Source organism: Tyto alba, unplaced genomic scaffold (genome assembly GCF_018691265.1).
Source record: "Tyto alba isolate M040663 unplaced genomic scaffold, T.alba_DEE_v4.0 Super-Scaffold_40, whole genome shotgun sequence".
Classification (NCBI taxonomy): Eukaryota; Metazoa; Chordata; class Aves; order Strigiformes; family Tytonidae; genus Tyto; species Tyto alba.
In genome coordinates, this window is record NW_024881316.1 from 17,720,271 (window position 1) to 17,748,091 (window position 27,821).

The 27,821-nt window shown below is 34.3% G+C and overlaps 1 protein-coding gene across 29 annotated transcripts in view; it reads right to left on the minus strand.

Annotated features, from left to right (window-relative positions):
• Positions 1 to 27,821, minus strand: part of RIMS1 (regulating synaptic membrane exocytosis 1) — a 340,605-nt gene that overhangs the window by 116,379 nt on the left and 196,405 nt on the right. For 11 of the 29 annotated variants that reach the window (XM_042803080.1, XM_042803088.1, XM_042803086.1 and 8 more), the window contains exons 9-18: positions 27,714 to 27,813; positions 23,139 to 23,262; positions 16,058 to 16,104; positions 14,786 to 14,898; positions 13,638 to 13,768; positions 13,140 to 13,311; positions 12,853 to 13,009; positions 11,548 to 11,619; positions 4,462 to 4,615; positions 2,338 to 2,463 (exon numbers count right to left, since the gene is read on the minus strand). In XM_042803080.1, coding sequence (XP_042659014.1) covers positions 2,338 to 2,463; positions 4,462 to 4,615; positions 11,548 to 11,619; positions 12,853 to 13,009; positions 13,140 to 13,311; positions 13,638 to 13,768; positions 14,786 to 14,898; positions 16,058 to 16,104; positions 23,139 to 23,262; positions 27,714 to 27,813 — 1,196 coding nt within the window. Of the gene's footprint in view, positions 1 to 2,337; positions 2,464 to 4,461; positions 4,619 to 11,547; positions 11,620 to 12,852; positions 13,010 to 13,139; positions 13,312 to 13,637; positions 13,769 to 14,785; positions 14,899 to 16,057; positions 16,105 to 16,502; positions 16,560 to 23,138; positions 23,263 to 27,713; positions 27,814 to 27,821 lie in introns of all 29 variants that reach the window. The other 18 variants (XR_006166416.1, XM_042803077.1, XM_042803084.1 and 15 more) reach the window with 2 other exon arrangements.

The following is a 27,821-nucleotide window of genomic DNA, read 5'->3' on the forward strand; positions in this document are numbered from 1 at the left end:
ATGATGAACCTAAATTCTGACCAAAGTACACTGTTTAGCTAGATTTTCTAATAAAAAGCTTTCCTAACAGAGTTATATATATACACACATACGTGTGTGCATATATGTATATAAATATATACAGAAAACATAAAGTGGACAGATCAGTTCCACTGGAAATTTATCACACCAGATGCTTTAATAAAAGATTATAGTAACTATTTTTACAAAGATCTACTCAGAATATACAATATTAATTTGGGACCAATAACAGATCATTGAGAAAATTATCATAAGTAATTAGCAACTGTAATTTCTGCCATGCAACTATTGGATAAATACTTACATTTCAAACCAAGTTTATGTTAGGTATCTACATGAACGTACTCATTTAGATGAAGGGTTCAGTAAATGAACAACACATAATGCTTATGCTACTATTGATACTAAGACATAACACTGAATACTTTTTTAAAATCCCTGGATGTGATAGAGAATCTTCCTCAATAAAAGCTGGGTTTGATCTTTCCTATGATGCTGCTCTTATGTACTGAAAGACTGAAATCTGCAAGAATTGAAGTCTCCACAACTGAAGAAATCTGGGGGAAAGATGAAAAGGAAAATGGAAAAAAGGAGACCACTGCAGACAAGATGATTACTCAAGAAGAGTAAGTACATGGACCCATCTTTAAATCCTGCAAATAAGCCACATACATCATTCACATCTGATCTTTAAACTTCTGACAAGTGTTTTCCGAACATTGAAAAGAACTGAAGACTGTGTCTTACTCCTCTGAACAAATGTGGCTCTGGTCTGACAGCTCATCTCCAAGACAGCCTCAATGCAAGCCCTGCTCTCCAAGCATATTCCATGTGCATATCATCATTTATATCATGGTTTGAGGCTTTACTGGAAGAAAATTTTCTAGTCAGTTAACTGTCTATGTTTATTTCTACTGACAAAAGCTACTTTTTAATGTCTCTTCCTCTTCACATCTGCTGAGTAAGATATCTATTCAATAAATACCTTCAGGAATCTTTTGAATATATCACTGCAGATAACACGGAACATTTGCCACAAGTAGAAATTAGTTGAACTAGCTTAACAATAAATCTGACTACTAGATTTAAAAAGCATTTCAATTCACCTCTGAAAGGAAATTCAGTACAACAATTCAACTTAGACAATTCTGTATATACTTCTTGCCTCTACAGTTGAATTTTAAAATGTTCCAAATAAATCATTAATTCCTATATGTATGTTATCACATTAAAGGCAAAACAGGCAAGATCATATACAAAACTGAACTAGTTTAACTGCAAAAGCTATCTGTTACTCGATTTCTATGTTGCTTAAAAACAGAGTTCTAGAGATTTTTATGATTTATTCTTCCCACATTTTCACATCACTATGAAATGTATGTTCTCTACTGAACTTATTGGATCATTTGGAAATGTTTTGTCATCCTTACTCATAAAAAATAGTAACTTACTGCAAAAAAAAAAATAAAATCCAAAGACAATTGGTTTTATATGAATGGTAAAAGTTTGCCATTATAGTTTAGCTATACGATTTTTTCCTAAGTGAGCAAACCCAAAAGCACTGATAGTCTGTGTGACTGTCATCACTATGTTTCCCAAATACTGAACTGAAATACTTTTTTTTAACTTTTTTCAGCTATAAGCTAAACAGAATTTTTTTTTCCATTTTATTAGAATATATTCCTAGATATCTGAAAACAGCACCTACTAGGAGAGACCAAGCAATATCTGAGGAGTGTAGCCACTGCATGTATTCCAGGGAGAGATGTGTACATGTCATGCATCTAAGACTGGAGATACTTGCTAATTACTAGCACCACAAGTATGCTTGCTATGCCAAGTTCACCAGAATGTTACATAAGATCCTGTGAGCCTGCATATGTAGATGTCCAAAATCTATGAGCACAGGAATGAAAATCATAGCATATGCAACTCCCAACTAGTAGGAACATGTGCCTGGTATTTTGCTGGCTACAGAACCAGATAAATTCTGAGTTACAAGAAAGATAGGACACACATGTAGATTTATGGTTTTCTAGCAAAAATCTCTGGGATTCAATCATGAAACAAACAGCAGAATACTCTAGGACAAACACCCAAGAACTGTTAGTCTAGATACCTGCTATTACTGTCAACCCAGTGCACAGTTTTACCAAAAAAGAGGTTTAGGTAATTTAACCATGCCATTAGATCTGTCAGGATGATTTCTCTCTCCTTCTCATTACTATCAGTTGTGCTTCTACTGAACACTTGAAAATCAGGCAAACTGACAAAGACATTTCTAAACTTTTTTCCAAGTTCAGGCTGATGATGTACCTTTCTTGATCAGACAAATACTGACTATCCATGTCTCTGGATCTGTAATCAACTGGAGTTCTGGAGGCATCATGGTGTCTAGTTGGAGAACGTGATCTTCTCATTTGATGAATTTCATCTAAACTCCTGAAATGCAGAAATATCTATGATAATCTTTTTTTATCTTAAATAACAAAGCTTAATGGATTACAGTGCAAGTTTGTTGAAGGAAGTTTTTAATCTTTAAATTGCTAATGTATGACTTCTAAAATAATTTCAGATTCTAAGATTTTTTAAAAAACACCTCTAGGTATAAAAAGCAGCCTTTTCTACCATATTTAGAAAGAAGTACATGCCTGTTTCTGTGTCCATTGATGGATTCAGTAATGGCATTTCCAAAGCCTGTACTTAATAACTGAGGTAACACAAGAACTGATAATTCCTCACATGAAAATAAGTTTTATGCATTTGTAGATTCATAGCCAGATTTCTAAAGGGCTAATTTTTGGCTGTCAGCTTTTTGCAGATATCTCCAAGTATTCTTTAAGAATTTCGGGGATAGGATATACGACCTTGCAAGAGATTTTATCAATCTCAGACTAAGTGTTACACAAAAGGCTTATGATTTTATATAAATGTGAGTAGGTTCTGACCTCCATGACAGTAATTTAAAGCTCTCTTCATATGGAAAAGAACAAGAAAAGAAACTACTACTTGAAGGTCAGGCTCTCCCTTTAGTTTAGTAACTGCCATTGGAACAAGAAGCATTTGTTTTTCATGGTATAAAATTAAAGGATGGGTGGAATTGACTATGAAATATTTCATTTGTGTATTGTGCTTGTAGAAAGAAAGATACAAGAGCACATGTAATCGTTTGCAAAAGGAGAATGAGGAGCTCTTATTCTCTTCACTGTAAAAAAAATGGTCAGTGCCACAGCCTACTTTATGTACAGACATACTCTTCCATCCATTAAGGATGCATTACTGAGAAATACAACAGCATGTGATTTCATGGGTACTCAAATAGCTTCATCTGTAACAACTAATGTAACAGAGGGGAATGCATGCAGGAATTTAAGAAGCACACAAAATTTCAATGCGCAAGAACAGTATATATGCCATGGAGGATGGAAGAAAGAAGCAAGATCATGAGGATTCTCAACTGGGAGGAGAAGATGGTTTTCCAGAATGTACCATCATTTTGAAACATCACAGATGTCTGGTATTAAATGACCAGTGATTGAACTCCAAATTAACAGACACAGAAATGATGGGTAAGGACACTACTGTAGCACAGAATTTTGTACATAAAATTGAGTTACGAAGGGTAGATTTTTAGTAAACAACCACAGCTAGTGGCATTAATGTTGCTAGTGTAACACCTCAAGTTCTTGCAATAATTCAAGAACAAGGCTTCCTAGAAATTGGAGGAAAGGAAAACTGGTAAAAAACAGCTGATTTTTAGGGTTCCGTGAGAGGTTGCAAGAGAAGCTTATTGCCCTGCACAATAAAACAAACAAAATCAAGTGGGTCAAGTTTTATGCTTAAACAGTCTGTACTGCACTATTCAAAAAAAACATAAAGCATGCAAATGAAAAGCTCAGATAGGATTCTTCTATTAATAGGCTGTCCATTAAATGCAGTAAATGCAGCAAGTAGGTTTATAAATTACTATCTGATTCAGTAAAGTATTTCTTACTTCTTCCATTAAAAATATCACATTATAAATACAATCAGTAATTTCAGCTTACTGTTACTTCAAAATTAGTTAAATTCATAGTTATTAAACAATTTGTATATGCCACTATTTATTATCCTACAAATATACTTAAGTGGCTTCATACAAGATTTAGCCATTGACTGAAAAAACACTTCCAAACCTACATATCAGTTATGGTACACAGAAGACGAATCACAGGGAAAATATCAGTAAGAAGAGGTAAGTCTTACAAAGTTACGATTTATCCCATGAGTGCTCTTGAATGATTAATAAAAGCGTACATCAAGTTCAAACATTACATTATGAAATTCAGATACAAAAGAAGTTTTTAAATTGTGCAAAATTGCTGAACAAAAGAAAATTTAATAATGACAAATTATACAAACTTGAAACCACCCAGTATTTCACTAACTTGTGATGCCTACCTCTGTAATGGCACATTTGGTAAACGTGAACGGGTCCTGCCCTGATCGTCGCCACGGTGAGGAGATACAGATCGTGAACGATGATGTGTTGTTCTTTGCTGTTCTGGCACAGTTAGCATTGTAGATTTACTTTCTCTAGTACTAGATCTATAACCTACTGGCAAGAGGGCAACAAAGAGAAATTAGAGAATAAAAATCTGCGTTTGGAAAGAACTCAGATGATTAGTCCTTCTAGGAACACACATCTAAACGCTTACATAACTTTCAAGTTGTCATTCAGCTGTTGCACATCCCAATGTATCATGCAGCCAGGATAAATTATTAGCATTACCTTTAAATGTCTACCTGTACAGAGACAGAGAAACTGAGATGATTTTCATTATGCACTGGAAGATGTGGAGAAGAGGACTGAAACAGTTTTCTGACTTGGGTAAGATAACCCAGAGTAACTTGTATTTCAAAACTTCATACAGTAGCAAATATTTTAAAGGAATCCAAGCAATGTAGGTTTACCTCATCCAACAAATGGAGAAGGCACGCTTCTGTATGACAGCACAGACTCCTCCAGAACTTCTCATACATAAAGCACCCTTGTGACTCTTGTTTCAGTTAAATACAAAGACGTATTCCTACTGAACTCGGCCAAAACCACCTACTTTCAAAAATTATGAGCATTTAGAGTATATTGTATAGAATGTTGGATGTTGCATACTCTGTAGAACATTGTTTCCAAATACTATGTATGAGTTGCAAAGTTTCTCGTAGTTCATTTTTACACAGGATTGAAAAAAAAATAAACATCAGCAGGATGTTAGTACATTTTAAAGAGTTGATATTCCTGTGCCTTTTTCCATGTAGCGTACTGTTTGCCTTTGGACCCCATCCTAAAACAGGCAACGAAGCTCAATAAGATGCACATCTTTCAAAAGGTACCTGCTGTCTCTCCAAAAGACCTTAAGAATATTTGCTCACACTTCCATTGCTCACTTCCAGACATTTAGAATCCCTTGACAGAAAATCCCTTTTGTCTAGCATTAAGTTCCTGTAATGAGTTATTTTGTTCAGCTAAAAAAGCAGCCTGTTGAAATCTTCTTTCCATTCAGGAAGAGGCTATGATTTAGTCACTCAGTTGTCAATTGGATAAATTAAATAAGTTACACTTTTTAAGGATCTTGTTTTAGAGTTTGAAGTTTGGAAGTTTTTTCATATTTTGTATGATTTGTATAATTCTTGCAGTTCTTCTCTGATCTTCTACCACATTGTTATAGCCCTCTTAAAAATGGGGCCCATATACAGAGTCTGGATTAGGCTCAGTCATGTATTCAATGACACTTAATAACCTGTTTAGCTGCAAGTCTGAACACTGATCACAGATATCAAGGAAGCATTCATGCTTTTTTTTTCCAAATTGTGCATCAGTTTACCAACATATTCTAATTGGCATGTAACTTATCTGAATGTATTACCTCACTATTAGACCTAGAGAAAAACACTTTTTTAAAACAGTGATAAGTAATCCTAAAATAAGAGTATCTTCCACCATAGAACAGATCTGTCTTAGTAACACAAAACTCAAAACAGGGACCTACTCAATGATGCATTTTATCATTCAAGGAACTCTAAAACTAGTTTTCCTGATTATACAGCTTATAGTATCACAGCCACCAGAACAGTGTCCACCTTTCATACAGTACTGAACAAACTAGCAGAAATTATCCAAAGATAACAGAACACCTGGGTGCTGTAGTAGCTTTCAGCCTTACACCAGCTTTCCAGCAACTTCAGTAAATAAAAAAAGTCTGGCTTCAATAAGTTCTTGTCTTTAATATATTTACCACTACAAATATGATAGGGAACATAAATATTGATTAAAAGATGATTATACAGTTTTACTACAGACTTTCTCCTTACTGTTAGCTAGAAAACATGCAGACAGACCTCTCCAAGTTCTGCTATAATTTTGTCCTACTTTTGTGTCTTCTACTCTGTAGTGTAGCAGCTGGTGTTTGAACATGTGAAATAATATTTTTTCTTCCATTTCTTGAGGCAGGGGGTGGGGGATGAGGTTAATAGATCAGGGAAACAAGAAGCACTATAAGTATTGATAGATCTTAGAGGGTAGGACTGGGCCCAAAGAAAAGCACTTGTAATAAGAACATATCATGTAGCTCAGAAACAAACATCAGAGATCATAATGTTAAACGTGTGCAATGTTCTCAAACAACAGAGTTAGACATGTCAAATAAAAATAATGAACATCATATTTAAAATGTGACTCAAGTTTGGGGAAGGTAGGGGTCGCTGTTTGAAAACCAGAGAAAACATGGAGAAAAAACTTTTGGGAGAGCTCACTTGTAGCTACAAAAGAGAGGTGACTAGTAGCTACAAAACCAGCAAATGATTGCCATTTAAAGAGCATTTTTAATAGCAAAGCTGTACTGAGTACTGACTGCAAAATAGGCCTGTAAAGTTGACAGCATGCATGAAAGTACCGAGGTCTATTAACGCTTTAACAAAGAATGACTCCAATGTTCCACAGAATTTGAAGTACTGTGATGACGGAGTACCTTACCTGACAAAAAAGTGTTTCAGAGTTGTGTAATAAAATTAGAAAGAATCATGAGGATCTCCCTGATCTAAGGACAAGGACTGGGTGCAAAAAAGGAATTCTCTCTGGAATTCAGTGGAGATTCCCTCATTTCATGTACTAAGGTTGCTGCAAAAAATATCTGTTTTTTTGTCAGAGGAAGAAAAAAGACTACACATGACAAAATCTTGATGTATTCCTTTTCCCAGGAGAACTAAATCCAACCTGTATGTGTGAAAATATGTTTCATTTTCCAGACAAGCTTGTTTTAGATAAAATCCTGTCAACTCTATCAAAAGGAAAGCTAGTTTACTTTTATTCAACAGTAAAATCAAAGAAATCAAAACCCCCTTTCGAAGCTTTAGGCCACTATACTGAAATACATCTAATTTAATTATATATATAAAAAAAAGTATAAATTTCAGTTTAAAATACATTTCTAGAGTATCTCTAGCCTGCCTGAAAAAAATACACCTAGGATTATCCTGTACACTTAAAAATCTGATATAAAAAGATTGTTTTAGACTATATATTCTTCATAGCAAAGCTATCCAGGGAACAATATCTGAAACTTGTGCACTGTGTGTACACAAAGCTTACAGAACAGACAGAGTAATATCAATTCACATTTATCCTAAGTATTAGCTCAAGTATTGTCAAGTTGATCAAATTGCATCCATACTTCCATAGTGACCATGACAGCAACAGCAACAGTCACATTTCCTCATATCCTCAAATACAAAGGATCTATGCTCTCCAGAGTGAGCAGAGAAATTTTTTGCATGGACCAGCATGATAGAAGCAATTAAGCTTATGGTAGTTTATGCAGAAGGAGTTTTTCAGTTGCTCATGGGAAACTGTCAGGTGTGACATGAAGCAGAAGCTGGATGGAGTATGAAAATGTTCTAGTAAATATTTAATACCAGACACCATTCTTTTTTTTTTTTAAAAAAAGACAATAAAGACAACAAGGTGTTGCACTGATGCAATCCTACTGCTACAAGAGGAAGGTAAGTACAATGCAACCATTCATACAGATTACATATGATAGAAAAATAAATTTTTCTGAACCATAGTTACCCATAGCATAAGCAATAGAGCTCATTAAGTATACCCTCTGGAATATTGCCAACTGTATATCAGCTTTTTCTCTTTTTAAATTAAGAATGTCACTGAAGTTTTGGTTAAAAAGATGGGCTTCAAAACATGTTCAGATTTTATTAAATCCTTTACTGATCCTTTAATGACCCTTTCTATATACTTAGCACTACTGAGGCCGCATCTGGAGTACTGGGCTCCCTAGTACAAGACAGACATGGAGTTACTGATATGACTGCAGCTCATGATCACAAAGATAATTAAGAGACTGGAGCACCTCTCATATGAGGAGAGGCTAGGAGACATAAAGTGATATTTTCTTCAAGTAAATAGGCGTGGGCATACCACAAAAACCTGTCAAAAATCAATTCTGTTAAAGCTGAGTTTCAAATTACTTTCAGTTGTTGATATAAACTTCTTTTATGAACAGTTCTATGAGCTGATTTAAAAAAATTACATATATCACTGCAAGATACTAATAATAAATGAGGACAGTACAATTATATGAAAGATAAGACACATCTGTGATATGAGAAGGGGAAAAATACTTTTCTTAATATATTATTGAAGTTATTAATGTGCCATTATTTTTAATGTAGTAGTCTTTACTTCCATTGACAATCAATGACTCTATGCAGCTGCTGAAACCTCTAGGAAAATAGCTTTCTCTGTTATTATTAAATGCTAATACTGCATTTGCCTTAGCAATTGGTAAAACATTTGAAATTATAGTTATCAGGATTTCTAACGTTAAATTAACCAAAATATTTTCATAATTCCTTTTTTAGCTTATTGTGGTGATAAGTGAACTTTTGTGCTTCTACATTTTGCAGTTAGGTGTCTGTTTTTCAAAAAATGAGCAATAATCTTTGTGAAATCTTGAGATATTAAGAAGCCAATATAACTTCTTTCTCTTCTGAATATTTAAAGAAAAAGAATAAATTAACAACTGTAATAATACACCTTTAATAAGATAGACTTTATTTATCATATATAAGCACCATGGCGGGTAACACTGAGAAGTGGTAAAGGAAGGAAAAGGGGCTTTAAAGGGGAACATTTTCTTTTGTGTCACATGTTGTAAACTCAGTTTTGATATTCTTCTGTTGAGAAGCAATATCTTAATCCTAGATTAATCTACTTGAAGCCAATAGAGGCTATGCCAAAATGGTCTAAGAGTTCATCTGAGATGCATCATCATCCTACATTATGGGGAAGTATGGATTTTTGACATTCCCTCCCACACATACACCTTGCAGGAGCATGTGTAGGAAATCTGGACCAGACAAGAGCTGCAGTGCACTCTAGTGATGTCCATGGTATTGGGAGGCATGAGGAAAGAAGGGGTAAAGACCCTGCAGCACAACAAGGAACTTTCAAGAAACTTAGTTTTAACAGAAGAGACTGTTAAATAAGAGACTATTCTATTCATTCAGTGCAAGTGAAGGAAGAAGTCCAAAATCTTAGAAGACTTAGCCATTCAATAGGAGGGTAGACATGCATATCTGAACTTGGCGTCCAGGAACATTTGTGAATCTGTGCCTAAGATTCTCAAGCAATTCAGTAGACAGTGGTACTGGCAACCTTTTCCAATTCTCACTGCAAAATGCATTTTCATATGCTGTCTAGGCTGCCACACAAGTGGGTGATGACTAAAATTTTCATTTGCCCCTGTGTGCCTTAAGTCTAACTCCCATTTAAAAATTCAGGTTACATGTGCAAACAAAACCCCCACCCTTATATGTACATCCAATTCACACAGGAATCACAAACAGACGAACTCCATTTAAAATTGCCAAGCAAATGCATCCATTAAACTCATTGTTTCTGATTAGGTGGACTTCAGAAGGAGTTTCCCCAAGACGCCCTTCAAGTTTCAGTTTAGAGATTCCGAGCTCATTGTAAATCCTATTGCTACAGATTAAATCTTGTAATTTTCTACAGTGATTTCTAGAAAGTTTGGACCCATGCATTCTTTAAAGGCACACCTGAGCATGTACAATCCCAAGAATTTTCCATAAGAATCAGTTACTCAAGTGCTGACCCAATGAACAAAGACCAGTGCCTCCAGCTGAACATTTCTGAATGTTTCCTGTCAGGTAGCAAATGGTTTATTTCAAATGGCAAATGGATGCCTTGAAGAACTGACAGCTGAAAAAAAAAAGCCCCAATTCTTAATACAGTATAATGAAATCTTAAACATTTCTAAGTCTACACAGATATGCCAGTATATACATTGCCAACTAAAAAAATGAAATAATAAACAGGAAAAAAAATATTTAGAACCTAGGATTTATTTTAATTTTAAATGCTTACTCTCTCATCTGATATAAAAATAGTGAGATTAATCACTTCATTAAAGCAAATATCACTACTAGACATATCTGAACAAATTTTGTTCTTAGTAACTCAGGTGGTAAATGTATTAAAGTAAGGAAAGAAACTAATCAACGTCACAGGAAGAAGAATTTGTCTCAGTAAGCATTAAAATGATATTCCATTAATAAAGTACACAATTTATTTGTAAGGTTACATAATGAATAAATAAATTGTCAGATTATTTTAAACACAGATCAGGAAGATAAAAGAGCTTTCCAAATCCTACCATGATTTCATTCAGCAATTTTCATCAGGAAGATCTGGAGAAAAACCTGATTTAGTGCTGGCAATGACATAGCGACTCCAGTTAGTTTGTGACAATTGGAAAACATATTCATCTGACTCGTGGCAACAGTCAAACAGAAGTAGAAAAATGTGGTATCCAAAATGATCCTCAAGAATTTCAGTATGTAAGGAGTGCTGAACTAAGAGTCAAACCACAATAGTCTCTACAAGTGTGTATTTATGAACATTTAGGGTAATGATAGTTCATGAAGGCTTATGAAAACTGTAAAAGATATAGCCATGCTACATGCATCTTAATCTACAGCCATGCATTCTCAATAAAGTCCGTGGGAGACTGCATTATATCTAAGTTTCAAGCAAAAAAAAAAAAAAAAATGCTTGCAATAAACACTAAAATATTAATTACTATTTTAATATTATTTTTTGCATTTAATTTATATTTTAAATAATGCTTGGAACATTATGAAGTAAACAATTAAACAATTTGAACCATCCAGTGGTTCACATATGAAGAATGATACATAAAAGAAATATCAATGAATGAATAGTAGAATCTTTTAATTCATCATGATTTAGGACACATACCATGGAATAATCAGGAAAACTGTTTGCTTTCACAATGCACTCTCTGAAACCAGTATCCTCAATATTCCAAAATGTTATAAAGAAAAAAAAAACAAAAACAAACAAACAAACAAAAAAAAACCCCCAAAACAGAAAACAAACAAGCAAAAAAGAAGAAGAAGAAAGCAGGACCATGCTGTTCATCCACGCACCTGGAGGAACAACTCCAATACCATCATCAACATCATAATCTGAGATGTCACTATCACTGATTGGCCGAGATCCTGCACAACAGTAAGGTAAACAAATACCTGAACATCTGGTTGTGTTATATAATGTAAAAATATGTTCATTTAATGTACTACTGAAATTAAAAAGATGATTTTAAGTCTAAACAGTAGAGAACTAAACTGCAGTGACTGACAGTGATGTTTCACAAGACAGCTGAGCCAATTTAACATCTTACAGCTGCTGCAGCCTCCTCTCCTTTCCCCTTCTCCTTCCCTCAAGTCTTCAGTAATCCTCTACTAGGATAGTTTATCTCACTAAACCAGGAAAAAGTGAACTCAAATAAATGAAAAAAAAAAAAAATTGTGCTAGTTCAGTGAGTAAGCTGAATCAGCTTGCTGCACAGGAAAGGAGAGGTGGCAGCATATGGTGACAGAGGGGAAGAGGAAACAGAACTGCCAGCTTTTAGAAAAGTTCAAATATCTTATGAAAACTAACCTTTAATTTGCTCTCTCTATACATATCCTCATGCAGCAATTACAGCAGGATCACATTTTTATAATTCATTCCTGAATGTGCACCAATTTTCTACACATTGGCTGGAATGAATGACTTCCATGTTTAAGAAAAAAACAGAAAAATAGCTTGGAAATATATTTTAAAATAATCCCCTATGTCCTTTGTATTTCTAAAGAAATCTTAGATTAATTTAAATAAACAGAGAAGCTACAACACTTAAATATTTCAATGCATTATTTTAACATGCCTTACATGAACCTGAAATCCGACTCATCAAAACAACTGTACCTCCCAAATACACGCATACAATTTCTCTTTGCTGCAAAACTACACTTCTCATCTGACTGTATAATGAGCATAATGGAGGTTGAGACTATGAAGAAGTGGTTTTAAGCCTCATAAGTCTTTAAGGACTTTATTTTTTAAAATAAAAAGCTTCTAATTACTAAAAAAAGTATTGAATAATGATGAACTTCAACTTTGTACTTAAAAGGAAATTCATGCAAACAAATGTTTGAACGATTTTCTTTTGCTAGTAAAACCCAAACCAATTGCAACAGGTTTCAAATACTTGAAAGTTATGTGTCACAGGTGAAAGGCTGCCATGTCATAATGCCGTAATTTGCATCTCTTTTCTGCTACACATTTTCATTATGTTTAAAGACTATGAAATAGTATTTTTATCTTGTCTATGAAAGTGAAATACCATTACACCAGATTCAGCATTTCTAATTTAAATTTTAAAAGCGATGAATAGAATTTGGACCTACTCTGTAATTTTTTGCTAGTGCTTTCTCCACCATGAACATGTCTTCTTGGCATGAAAGGTGATGGCTGAGGCAGAGGTAGTGAAGATTCATCATGTGTCTGTAGCTTATACCAATGTGGTTCATCGTCTAAAAGTGCTGTCTCCAGCTCTATAAGAATCTAGTAGAAAAATTATCAGGCTTTAATTTTATTTTCAAGGCACCACACACAAACACATATATAAAATATATATGCGTATGTATTCAGAACCAAACAAGGAAGTCAGGGGAAATGTGATTATATGTATCACCTCTCCAAGAAATTCACTCTCTTCTTCTTGTACTCGTGGCTGATCCCATACAGTTATTTCAAGCATTCGTTCTCTAAAATCTCTACGATGTACATGTGAGTAGAGAAAAGTTTGGTTCCATTTTGGCTCTAGACTTTTCTTTACTGTTTTGGTCCTCCTTTTACTCTTATCACTGAAACATAAATATTTGTTGTAAATTGCTTGTTGAGATAAATCACAACATGTCATCTATTCACCAGCACTTACTGTTTTCATTCTTTCTGATCTGATAATGTCTAATAGAGAAAAGTATTTGCTGTGAAGTGGATCACATTCATCCAAAAGTCCACAAAGTTAATTTGATACTGACTTGTATGATTCAAGTACAATTATTTGTTGTAATTAATCTAACTATAACAAGTTATAAAAAGAATTTTTTTACTTCATAAGCATTCATTTTAAAGTTAATCCAATGCATGGTGAATTACAACACAATTTTCTAAACTAAAATACTACTACCTTCTGTCTGGAAGAAAATACATTTTTACATAGGGATTCCTGGGGCGTCCATCTACTCTTGGTGGCAAATCTGTTGCTTGCAGAACATTTACTATTAACTGATGTCCTACTTTGTCATACCACAGTTTAACCTATAAGAATCAAGTTATCAGAAAACACTATTGAAAATGGGGAAAAAACAGAATTTTCAGACTGCATCACATTAACCACAATGTAAAAGTGACCATTGCTTTTCTCCAGGAGACAATGAGATATATTTTATTTCAAATCCCTTAATATTTAATTAAGTTAGATGGAAAAGACGATGCCATATACCAAAGATTTTTGTATCTACCACTGATGAATAAAGTGCTGGTGCCTGATTATACTTGCATTGTTTATTGTACCCACTGCATAATCTTGTATCTATGAGTGCAATTAAACCAGCATCTTAGCTCTGCACCTTAAAAGATACATTCAAACAGGAAACCCTGACTGCAGCTAAACTGAAGGCACAGTTGAAATCTATCTAGTCTGATTTGTCACTTTGCAAATGTTCTTATGAAAAGTATAATATACAGCTAAATAATTTTTAAGAGAATCCTAACATTATGAAATTTTTGAGCCTGCTCTATACTTAGAAATTAATATGATCAATATATAAATATAAAAATGTATTCACAGTATAGTTAATAGACACAGATTCAATTAGTATTACAGACAGTTCCAGGATGTAGTATCGAAATTAAAATGCATTACTGAACAGTGTAACTCTTAACAAATACACAGCTCTTCAAATGCTCCCATAAAGAAGACAAAGTGATACTATGCTTGTTACCTCTGCATTACTGGGCATGCACAGAAGAGTCACTATATTCAATGCAGCGGGAACAGGATGACAAGTTACAAGGTACTTTTATGAGCTCCTCTCAACATTAATTCCTGAGTTCTTTGGTGTATTAAGATCACAATTCTTTACCTCTACTGTGATTACAGTGATGGTCTGTGAGTGTGTTCAGAGGGTCTTAAGAAACATCTGAAAGATGAATCTTCACCAACAACAGACATTTCTCTTGACCTCCTAACAGACCTTAGGAAATGTGGAGGGCTGAGGGATCACCATTTCATAGATTTTCATTAACAACTCAGGAAAAACAAAATATGCTCACAGAAAGCTGCCCTGGTAGGACTTGTGGTGCATCCCGTAGGGCTCCAGGGCTGGTCGGAGATATAACAGAAATAGAAGGCCTTTCCATCTTCTGAGATTCAAAAGAACTTGAACCTAAAAATACATGAGAACCACGTGAACTTTCCATCCAAAATTCTGAAGCAAAATTGGATAACTTATGAATTGCTTTTTCCTTTGAATTGTACAAAGTTTCTATTTATACACAGTATAACTGCGTAAATAAAGATTCAGAAAGATTTTAAACTGATAAAGACAGAATGGTGAAAAAGATGGTCTGCATACCCTCACCTCAGATTAAACCTGCCATTTTTTGTTTTATTTGAAATTATATATAAAAAAGTGCTCCTCATATAGCAGTGACAAACCATACCAAGTGTTTGAAAATATTATCCTCTGACAAAATTACACATCTCCCTTTCACCCCAAACTATTCTATGACTCTACGATCTCAAATCTTTGATGAATAAACCCGCACCTGTTGTATGGATTATACTCTTGGTAGCCTCTGAAATTTTAACTCCCAAGGAATTGGCACACAGGAAGGTATGCAGGACATGCATCTGGCATGGAGGATGCTCTGGTGCCTGCTGGACGTCAGCAGTTCTCCACCAACAAAGCAGAGCCCTCACTAATGGGATGAGGTCACGACAAGTGTAACAGTATTCGGTGGCCCCACAGGACCCCGTCACAGGGAAGGTTTCTGGTTACATCTCAGACGAGGCTCAGATGAGAAAGAGATTGGGATTGGGAGCCATGGCCCTCACACGCTCTAGCTAACACTGTTCAAATGGGATAGTTAAAAGAAAACCATTCTTCTGAAGCATGATACAGAAAAAGTTCACCTAACCAATGTTTTCTTGTTATGAAAAAGAGAAACAAGAACTGCGGACTTATGCTGGATGGTGCAGGAGGTGAAATCCTGACACCATTTGTACCTTTGGTTATCCCTTACTTTCTCTCTTATTAGGGCAAGTAAATTACTGGTTTGGACCACAGTGTGTATTGGTACCAACAACACAAGATACAGAAGAAAGCAATAAAATCCTGCTAACGTTTGAAATCTGTATAGCATTAAATCAAAGTTATATTGTTTCAAATTTAATACACAAGACCAAAACCCACTGAACTTGTCAAACAAAAACCTTGGAGCTAATGCAGACTCCCAGTGACAATCTTTTAGAAAATTCATAGCCGAAATTATTGTGCTGGGTACAAGACCATGCTTAGTGAAAGGAATGAGGTATGTACTCACTAGACTCTAACGGAGGGTGAGAAGTCTCAGGAATCCGTGGAATATCACTAAAACATGAATATACACATAATAATTAGAAACAATGGAGATGATCTTTTGCTGTGACAAATACGTTTGAACACTTTTTTAGAAATATGTATCTGTGTCTGTTCTAATAGGCTACAAGGAAAGAAAGGGGAAATATTTAAAGACATATTTTTCACTAGCGTTCATGAAAATCTTACTAATGCAAACTACTTCTTTCAAGTCAAGGAACTAGCAGACATAACAATATGAGCACTACAATGTTAATATTGTGGATGGATTCCACAATATTTTTACAACCAGAACAATAAAGTTAGAGAGCTTTTAGGATGAGAAAGATGGCAAAAGGTAGTATAGCTACGGATGTTCAACTATTTTTTGGAGGAAAAAAATCCAAAAAATAAGACTTATATTAACTCACTAGTAATTTTTATATAAACGTCTCAAGGAGTTCACGGAATGGAACTGATGAAAATGTCTTATAATAATAAAAAGAAAAAGCAAATACATTAGCAATGTTAAGCAAAGAAAAAGAAAACACAAATAACATTACCAATATTAAACAAACAGAAGAATAAGGCATTTCTTCAAAGGCTAAAAAAAAATCAAACCATATTATGATTGAGTTTGGACATTTTTCGACACACACCCCCCCCAGCACATATACAAGTATAAGCAAAATCAAACTAGTTAAGTCCACACACATCTATCAAAATTTTGCCGTTAACAAATTTACTCTTCCATCAAAATCTGGATGATGCTAACTCCTGGCTCTCTTCTGTTCTCAGCGATCATTGAAAATACATTTCAAGAGCAAGAAATGACTGTTACTGTACAAATGTTAGCAAAGCAGCAGAGCAGGAAAATGGAAAGAAAGCTCTACAGTGAATTACTTGAAAATACTTTCATCTACACAGAATAATCCAAAATTGGAATTGAAATAACATTTCTGAAGAACATTTACAAGATTTTAAGTCTAAAGCTGAGCATTTCAGAGGTATTCAGGCATTTCTGTGTTCCGTGAAACACTATCTTACTGTCTTGGAAGTTAATAAAACTAAGACTTCTAGGTACATAAAAGACACTTATGAAAAAGAAACAGACACTTAAGTCAGAAAAAGAATGTAACAGTACCCAATCAATGAGTCTGAAATTTGTTCTTCATGTCCTGCAATTTAAATTTCTGGTGCCTGTGTTTTAAAAAAAGCCCATTTCAGCTCCAAGTTAATGTCTCACATCAGCTTACATCTCACATCACTGAACAAGAATGTGTTTCTCTTTGCCTTGACTTTGTAATTCGAGTGATGTGGTTTTCTCAAACTCATGGAAATACAACTGCCATTCTTGACATGGCATAGTACAACTTTACAGACACGAAAAGATTCACAACCTGCTGCACAGCAGACCTGCTGTACAGACTTCCTCCTCTTAACATTTTATCTCTTTCCAGGGCAAAATTTCCACGGCAATTCACAGCAGTCTGTAATATTTCCTTACCATATTCAAACTGAATTTTCTGTTCAATATAATATTAAGTTTGTAATGTTTTCTTGTGCTAGAATACAAACACTCTCATCTGCAGTACAGCACTGTTCATAATAACATCATGTTTAGGATATCTGAATGAAGGGCAATATGTGCAAAGAATGTTTCAAGATGGAAAGTGCAGACTACAGTGTCAAGTTTCATAATCCCTGGGTGGGTGAAGAAAGATGATAAAATGAATTTTGTTTGGATTTTTTTCTGTATTGACAACAATACAGGAGGAAAAAAAAAAGTCTAAAACTAAGCCTCAAATATTAATTACATATAGAAGAACTTAACAATAGATTCATACTTACACTAAGCACCTTCACACTATTAGATCAACACAGAAAGGTCTAATAATAAATCACCATGAGAATTAGATCCACACAGTTTACAAGAGGAAAAAACAGATACTGGAATGAAGATGCCACATCATGAAAAAAAATGGTCAAGTTGAGAGTATTTCCCTCACTTAGAGCTGGTGATACACCGGTTAAAGGTAGATGACAAAAATAATCAGGTCCTTCTTCAGACTTTACTCAAAAGAAGAACTAAAAGTACAATTTTTTAAATGTATTTTTCTGAACTCCTTGTAATTCTTATGAAAAGCTGACAGGAACAGGTAGAAATAAATTTCAACTCCAGACAAAATGCATGGTTTGCAACAGAAATGTTATTTGAAATTTCTAAAATTCTATAACATAATGGTCAACTTAAAAAATAAATAAATAAAATTTATATATACAAAACATGTATTATTTAGATACATTATATATATATATTTACATATATATATATATATAAAAAGCACGTGTGTGTGTATGTATACATATGTGCGTATATGTATAAAAACTATTGCTAGGAAATCTCTTCCCTAATGTATTTATCTTGTTTAAGTACAGCTCCACACTGAACTGCAAGACACAAAAATAAAAGAAATAAACAATTAAGTATGCAATATAGTATTGATCACAAAACTTGTGGCAGAGCATTCTAACAAGCTCTGTAATATTTCTGCTTTCTGCTAGTGATTTTAAAATGTACATGAATGAATTTAAAGCTATGCTTCTGCCTATATGTGAATTTCTTATAAACTCAATAATCCAGTTTACATAATCACTTCTTAAATACCACATGCAGACAAGTAAAATAACTGGTGTACTAGCCTTTATCAAATGTGTAAGTGGTAATTTTATAAAAAGTTGGCCTTTCCATTAAAGAAGGATAATTCTACAAAGAAACTATAATCTAAAACTTGTTATGGAAGAAAATCAGTCTTATCTAGCCTGCTTTTATTTCTGGATTGCAGAAAATATTCTCACATTATGATTTAAAAAAAAAAAAAACAAACACTTCAGAAGAAATAGTAGTTCATGACTTAAAATATTAAAATCTAAACTAATCAAAGGAAATGTCAGAAACAAAGAAGTTGCACAACCACTTATTTAAAATAGTAACAAAATTTTACTCCCCTATTGGGAGTAATACATATGTCAGAGAAGTAATGTCAGACACACACTCAGTAAAGAGCTGCAGACGTTGAACTTTGTCTTTCTACCTTAGAAGGCAAAGGTATTTTGTGTTGTGATGTTACATACGATTATCTTATGTCTGAACCTTCCACACCTCAATGAATTCATAAGTTAAACTAAACTATGCCTTAGGTTAAGACTACTCTGTGCAGATACATGTCTTGTGAGGATCACTATTTTGTAAAACACAAGAACAGCTATAACTTCTCCAAAGGCTATAGTCAAGAGCTTGATCACTGAGGACAAACCAAATTCAAATCTGGTTGTAACTCACACTTTTTAAAATTGCTTTAGGGACAGAAGCATCATCTCTACACCCTACAGAGTTTTCAGTTTCTGAGTACCTGGTTCCGATGCTCATCCTCTTATTTCCAAAACCATTCCTTGCCATTAGAACCTGTAGATCAATCTGCAGTTTGCACTAATTACATTAGTTGAGCAACTCTCTGGAATTCAGTACTGCCTGGTTTATGATGGAGGTTCAACCTCCTTGTGAGGATCTAGAGCACAGTAGCAGTCCCTGCACAGAGGAGCTGAATCACATCGGAGAAACAACAATTTTGGCAATATTATCTGTGGAAATCCAAGCAAAGATAGCTAGCATCTGACAAAGAAAACAACAGACAAATTTAAAAACATTTGTTTTACCTGTACTATGCCACAGAGCTCACCAGAGCACACAAGAGACGGTGAGTTAGTTACGATGTCAGGTTTCTTCTCCAAAAAGCATACTGCCAGAGGATTTTCTATGCTGCCCTATGTTAACCACCTCTCACGTTGTATGCATATTCATAGGTAATTCTTCGCCTCACATTTAGACAGCTAACCCATCAATTTTACTTTTTATAGGTTTCTTATCTACCTTGTGTTGCAACCATTAGCATTAGCGTCAATTAGCTTCTATGGCATTTTCATGGTACTATTGTGGTTATACTGTTTATTGTTGATATGCTTACATCTGCTAATAGTGTTACATTTCACATTTTTCTCTAATAAACATCCTACAATTATCCATTACGCAAAATTACATCTGCTGGTAGACACAGAAATCCAAATTTACAAGACTGAACAAATTGTTTAGACATCAATTTTATAACTGGCAGTCTAACTTGTGGGCAGTCTAATTTGTGGGCTTACAGTCTTCCCATTATTCACTTAAGGCAAAATGTGTCATATTTGGGCTTTTTAGACCAAATATGCTAGGACTTTTTAAATCAAGACCATTAAAAGTGCTGGTACATTATCTGCATTATTAATACTGAGAGAGGAAAACACTTTAATTATGCAGAAGAAATAATATTTTTCAGGTCTTTCGGGAACCTATTTCCTCACAGGAATTTTAGGTGTAATGGATTACTACTTAATGCTGTATCAAGCAGCTTTAATTTTGCTGAGTCAGCAACTACAGTAGACACAAAACTTTGATATACTAGATTTGTTGGATTAAATAAAACTCCCTATCATGAATTTGAAACAATCACACAGTTGAATAATAAGACAAGGAGAAGCTAGGAGGAAAAGTAATCTGTTAATGCAAGCAAACCAATTCCCATCATATAACAGAATTAACATAGATCATAATTAATTAAAAAAAATAATAAAAGAGAAAAAGAAAATCCTGTGTAGTATGCTCTTTTTTGTTAACTAGTATCAGGATTTCCTTCATTGTACAATGTCTGATTTTTTTTTTGTTCTTTTAAAATGGCAAACAGGTGAATCTCTATCTGATATAAAACAACAACACCATGACTTATTACTGCTAGAAAAAGAAAATATCTTTAAATTTCAAAGTTATATGCTCTAGTGACTTTGAGATATTTGTTCTTCTCAAAAAAACCCAACCCAGTCCTCAAACAAACAAACAAAACAAAAAAATCAATGAAGACACAACTCTACAACAACAGTGTTATTATAGTATGTAAACACCTCCATGCCAAGTCTCCATTTATCTCAAAATAAAAGCACAATCTGATGTGCTCTATTTCTGCCTATGTCTGGAAAAAATACGGATGTGTCATCCAAAGTAAAACTTTACATTTTATTGGTACTATTTCTGGGTGCAATTTTTAGTGTAAAATTCACTGCTCAGATTCAGAAAAATTCTTTGATTTTGAATGTACTTCATGTTCTATGCTTCAGTTCAACAGTTGTGGTATTTTCTCTTGATTTTTCTTCAAGAATATGTCACTGGTATGTAGTCAGCTTGTACTTCATTTTTTGAAGCTATCAGATTTATCAAATTCGTAAACTAAAATAAGTCAATTGGTTTAATAATGAAGTTATCTTAAAAGTTTAAGGATACACAACATTTGCAAATATACTGATAACAATAAATATAACTAAAGCTCATTATTTAAAATACTAATCTTGCACTTTCCTTTCACATCAGTTGTACAAATCAATTTTCAGATTTTCTTCAATTGAGACAGAGTTTGAGTCAGGTTCAGTATCAACATATTTCATTTCTGCTGATTTAAACATAAAAACTAGACTTCCGAAATCTCCTCATGGCATTTTATTTTTAATTACAAAGATGAAAGACTAAATTTGCAATTTTTAGTCAGGAATACCTCCTAATTTATCTGACTAAAGAATGTAAAACAAGGTTTCTACTCTCCCACAGTCTCCATCTGGATGGTAATTTTAGCCTTTAACAACCACTATTATTGCATCAAGCTTTCGTTTTTAATTAGAAGGTCAAACTCATAACTGGAATTAGCAACGAATGTTAATTTTACTTAAATACTTTTAATAGTGATTGCCATTAAAAAGGCAGAACTTATTTGCAAAATATAGTTACACCTGTATGGTATAGACAAAACCAAAAATCAAAAGCTGATGTTGAAATAAATGTAAAATAATGCCTTAGTCAGAAAGAAAATTAATAGTTTTTTGTTTCTAAAATGGAAAACTTAGCATATTTGAGACAAATAAAAATTATAATTAGGTTGAAAAATAGCAAATTCAAAATGAAATAATAATGAGTTCACAAGGAGGAAACAGCTTACCATCTACCTACAGGATAGTGGTATTTAGAGACTTACAGAGAGTACACATGAAATCTGGGAAGGTGACAAGCTACGGAGAGATTTAAATCCTTTTAATTTTTTTTTTTTTTAAACTAGCCAAGAATCACTTTTTGTTGTTAATCATGTGCCTCTGTTCCGCTATATAAATATGAATTTACAATATATGATTCATATTAAATCCTGTAACACTTAGCTCAAACCAGTCCCAACAGAGTCATGTTCGGGGAAGGAGTGCAGAACATCACTAAAGCAATTGTGACAAATGCAGGGCCAACCCCACTAATCTTATCAATTCAAACAGATTTTATGATCTTTCTAAGGCTTATCTGGGAAATCGAGAATGTAATTGTTATCACAAAACCCCAAACCTGGATTTCTAACAAATAAAAATTAAGATTACAAACATAACGTGTTAATGCTACTTTCTGATGAAACTTTTTGTTTCCACTTTTGATCTTGATGACAGTATCGTTTAAGGCTAAATACAGTTTTTTTCAATTAAGAGTTCTGGTTTTCCTTTTTTTAGCTCTTTAAAGGAGGTCTGTTTAAAATTCTACTAGCACTGACTTATTAAAATCCTGCAATGCTCAATGTTTGCTGATGCTCCCTTCTACTCACAAATACCCATATAAGGTATTCTGATTTAGTGAAGCTAAAAGTCTGAAAAACAGATTTTTCTCATGCACAGGTTCGCTTGATCCACCCATTTTCCTTTGCCACTTGGCATAAACCTTGTTAGGACTTTGACCATACAAAAAACAACATTTATTTATACTTATATATATCACTGCAGAGATCCAAGACTGAAAATTGCAGTGAATAAAATGGAATATACAAAATATCAATAATAGAAAGTGAATCATATTCCATTATTAAGAGATAAAAAATAATGAACTCACAAATAGTCCCTTTAAAAGTCCCATTAGTAGAAGTAATAATTGCACTTAAGAAGCAAGTCTTTAGCCTTACCCAATAGGCCTTGAAACAATAATTTCAACTTGAGGTTCTGATTTTGATTCTAAAATAATGTTGTAAACTTCTTCATTTGTAGCTCCAGGCAAGGGTTTACCATTCCATTCTAGGACTTCATCCCCTTGAATTTAAAGAGAAGTTTATCTCATTTCCACATCCTTTCATAAAGAAGTGTAAAACATTTATGAAATCTACATAACCAAGTAACATTGCCTGAAATTAATTAAAAATCTGTGCTGAAACACAAAAAAGGTTTCTGAGAACACTATCAAGGCTCCTCTCTCAGAACACAACTACAATTTGTACACACAAAACATATTAAAGAAACCACTTGTGCAAACATATTAAGCATTTCCAAAATAATACAGAACCTGTTATTATGGTATGAAATATGAAATGAAGGAGTCTTTTAAAAAGATCCTTTATTAATTAGCGGTAATTAACTTTGAAAGCAAGTTAATCTTCAAAAATTAAAAATATACATACCTACCCTTAAGCCTTCAAAAATCATGACATTTTATTACAATTTATATACTGTGTATTTTGATTTCTCTACAAAAAGGGTAGTCTTCACTGTCTGTGTTAAATGAACCAAAAATAAAAACAAGGAGTGAGTCACTACCTCCTGAGGATGTTAGAGGAGACAGAAAGGAAAACATCATGTGAAAGTTATTTAGATAACTTTCTTTTTTCGGCTTGCCATTTCTGGAATTTAAATAGTATGCACATTACATTGTATTTTGGCTTTAGAGAAAGGTGAAAATCTCAAAGAATAGCTTTTAAAGAAAGGTCAGTATATACAAGTAAACTGCAAGAACCATAGGGTAAGTTTACACAATTATACCCCGTTACACACAGTAGTCAAAACTTCACAGTCTCAATCTGATTCCAAAAATAACTTTCTTCATTGACCATGCTTTTATGTTTATCAGATTCAGTCAGGAACAACTAGCTGCTGGTTTTGCTCCTTCCTGAGGAGATCTAAGCCAAATGATCAAACTTGTGCTTATTAACAAGCCAAGGACAACTATCCTAACTGAAGTCATATCTACCAAAACACATGGCTTCAATTTCTCTTTATGTTCAACAATTGCCAGGCCTTTTTCCCAAACAGCCTATATTTTGGTATTTTACGAAAGGATTCCACAGAGTATTCTACTGGCTTTCAAGCATTCTGGCACTCTTTAAAACATGAGGTCTTGTTAATGACAGACTTAATAAATGCTTGCTAACCTAAGTTTAATTTTCTACCATATTGTTTTGCTGAAGCAGGTTTACATATTTTGCATATTTATTATATAATGTTGGAGGGAATAGGAATTAGATATTTCCTAGGAACTTAATCTAAAATTTATACAACTCAGTGAAAACACATTAAGTTTTTTCTGCAATTCTGTCTGTATTTTAAAGCTAACAACTGTTATAAACTAACATGTTGTCTTTCTCTAAAGTAAAATCTGATTTCTTTAGAGAGAATTGGCTTAATTTACAAAAGCATCCCGGGCATTAAAAGGAACAAGATGTGGCCAGATTCACAATAGTTACAACTTAATGACAAAACCAGACAGGGACATATGCTAAATTTCTAACATTAAAAATCCTGATTTAAACTTAATTTACATGGCCATGAATCCATCACATTTTGAAGAAGACAAAATAGGTGTAACATGGTTGAGAATCCTAAAGAGGAACATGTAAGGTGTCTGTATCGCTATTTTTGAGAACTTAAGAAGCTTTTTTTTTACTTTTGAGAGTTACTAAGAGAATACACAAGTGGAAAAAATTGCCAAGATGATTAAACATAAGATCATCATAGTCAGAATGCAAAGTTCACAGAAATGGTTCCAATTACTCTTAATGAAAACTAGATTCAAATGGAGATTTGATTGAAAATACACTACTGATAGTTCTAATCAGATAACCACCATCCATCTTCTGCTCAGCGTGTCCAGTTCCTGACCTTTTTGACCAGCTAAGCCCTTTTACATTGTCTCTTCCATCTAAGATGCTGTCTATAAGGCTCACATTCTGATTTCTGCTCTCAGCAACAGGCATGGAAATGGAAAAACACCACCCAGATACTCAAAACTTGGACATATGCAAAACCCAACTGGACATGGTCCTCTGCAATCTGCTTTAGCTGACCTTGCTTAAGCAGTGGGGTTGGACTAGAGATCTCAAGAAGTCCCTACCCACCTCAACCATTCTATGATCCTGTGATACACTGCTACAAATTCAGGTGAGATTAATTCCCCGGTCTTACGACCCAGCGTAGTAGCCCAGAGTTGCAAGTCAGGCAGTCAAAGGGCTGTTAGAGACCTCACATCGTAAATGTTTCGGATAACCAAGATATCTGCGCAAAGCTGTCTGGCAGAACCTACAGGACACCTGCACCCTTATGGAGCCACTTCTTATGGTGAGGCTTATATCCCAGGACATCTAAGATGCCTCTAAAAAGGAATATTAGCGCATCTTGCATTCCACCTCCATTTACTGGTGCATGTTCAGCAGAGACAGAAAGTTTTCAGATTTATGCTGCAAATCTCTGACCTTCTTTATATTGATTTCTAAAATAGAAATTCAGATTGGGAGATACCAATCAGATTGGGGGTCAGCTAGTTCCAACCCCTGCTCAAAATACGGCCAACATCAACTGGTAGACCAGGTTGCTCAGGGATTTGACCAGATGAGATTTGTGTATCTCAAAGGAAGGGTATGCAATATCTCATTTTGGCAACCTCTTCCAAGCCTTAACTATCCTCTCTAGATGCAAGAAAAAAGTTTTTCACAATCAGGATCTCCCTCATTCCAGTTTGTGCACATTGTTTCTTGTGTGATCAGTGTGTACCTCTGAGAAAGAGCCTGGCGCTGGGTTCTCTACAGATACCCATTATCCAGGTAAAAACAAGAATTAAACTTCCCATAGTCTTTAATTTGCCGGTCTGAGCAAACCCAGTTCTCTCAGCTTCTCATATGCCATATGCTTCAGACCCTTAATCAATTTTCTGTCCCTCTGCCCAACCTGGTCCAGTGTGTCATTATTTCTCTTGTGCTAGAGGAATCCAGACTGAGCACAGTACTCCAGGTACAGCCTCATAAGCACTGAATTAAGAGCAGCAACCACCTCTCTCAATCTGCTGGTGACAATCCTGCTAATACAGCCCTGTACATGACTGGTGTTTGCTGCAACAGCTCTTTGCTGACTCATATTCAATTCACCATCCTCCAGCACCTCCAGACACTTTTTTGCCAAGCTGTGTTCTAGCTGATTTGCTCCTAGTGCTTACTGTTGCGCTGGGTTATTCTGTTCCTGATGCAAGACTTTATATTTGCCTTTGTTAAAATTTATAAGGTTTGTACAATTACTCAAAGATGTATCAACCAGACAAATTTTGGAGGTTTTTCTTAAAGATGAATAAGCGTGTTTCCTTAACAGCAAGGACTCATCCATGTCTTTTCTTGAGTTTTAGTCCCATGTAATAGGATGAATAGACTTTCATTAATTGAAAACATGTGCAAAACAATGTTTTTTTTCTGTAAAATTATTTTGGCTCTGAATTATTTTTAGGAAGTAAAAATAGCTTTGACTTAAAAACAGCCTAGACCAGACATTAGAAATGTAATATTTCAGCCCAAATAGTTCAAGATTACTGGAGAGAACCTTATTTTTTGTAATTATAATTGGCAGTTAAAATCTACAAAGAACTATAACAATTGGTGCTATCAACCCCATGTATATTAACTTGGTAAAAAACAAAATAACAACTGCCAAAACAAAGTAGGATATTTTTAGAGACTCATCATCTTTCCTACTTCTTTATTATTTCCTTCACACAAATGTCCCAAATTCATACAAGTTGTCATCAGAGCTTCTAGATTCCTAAGAAGGCATTGCATAGACTTTGGTTTGCTAAAACAACACTTGGAAAATAGTTGCTTAGAGCCACAGTAAAAATATAAACCACTAAGAAGTAACTTTGAAAACCAACTGCTGTGCATAGTTCTCGCTTCATTTAGAAGCTTGAAAAGTGCCAACAGCACAGCCACTTATTTCTTACTGCAATATATTCATCTTATATAAATGAAATATTTTAAGATTATTTTCTTGGGTTGTTTTCCATTTTCATTTGTAACAATTCACATTGAAAAAGCACTAATAAGTCTATTGTGGACACAGTGTATCATCCTTCAGATGACACTATAGTGCAAGTAAAGTAACTGTAGTGAGTTTTGTTTGCAACAATGAAACAGTTTTAAAAAATGTTTGTATTGCTTCTATGGAGTGTAACAAGCAGCTCCTAAACTAACAAGGAAAAGTTGACCAGTGACACCGAGTCCTGACACCAGCACTGATCACGATTGTATTGTAGTTTCGCTCATGCATCCAAGCAATTGGAGTTAATAATTAGAAACGTGAGGCAACTGTGTCATGCCATAATAACATTACAGTATTGTCTTGTACTTAAAAAATACCAGCACATTACATGACCAAAGTTAATAGAAATGAACAGCTGCATTATAAAAAGCCGTAATTAAAAGACAATATATTTTATATGCAACCGATTGATTTACCTGCTCTGAGATGCCCCACCACATCAGCCAAGCTACCTTTCTTCACTTTGGTAATAAAGGCACCGAGTCGTCCTAATTCTGTCATTTTTCCTCCAACAACCTGGTTAA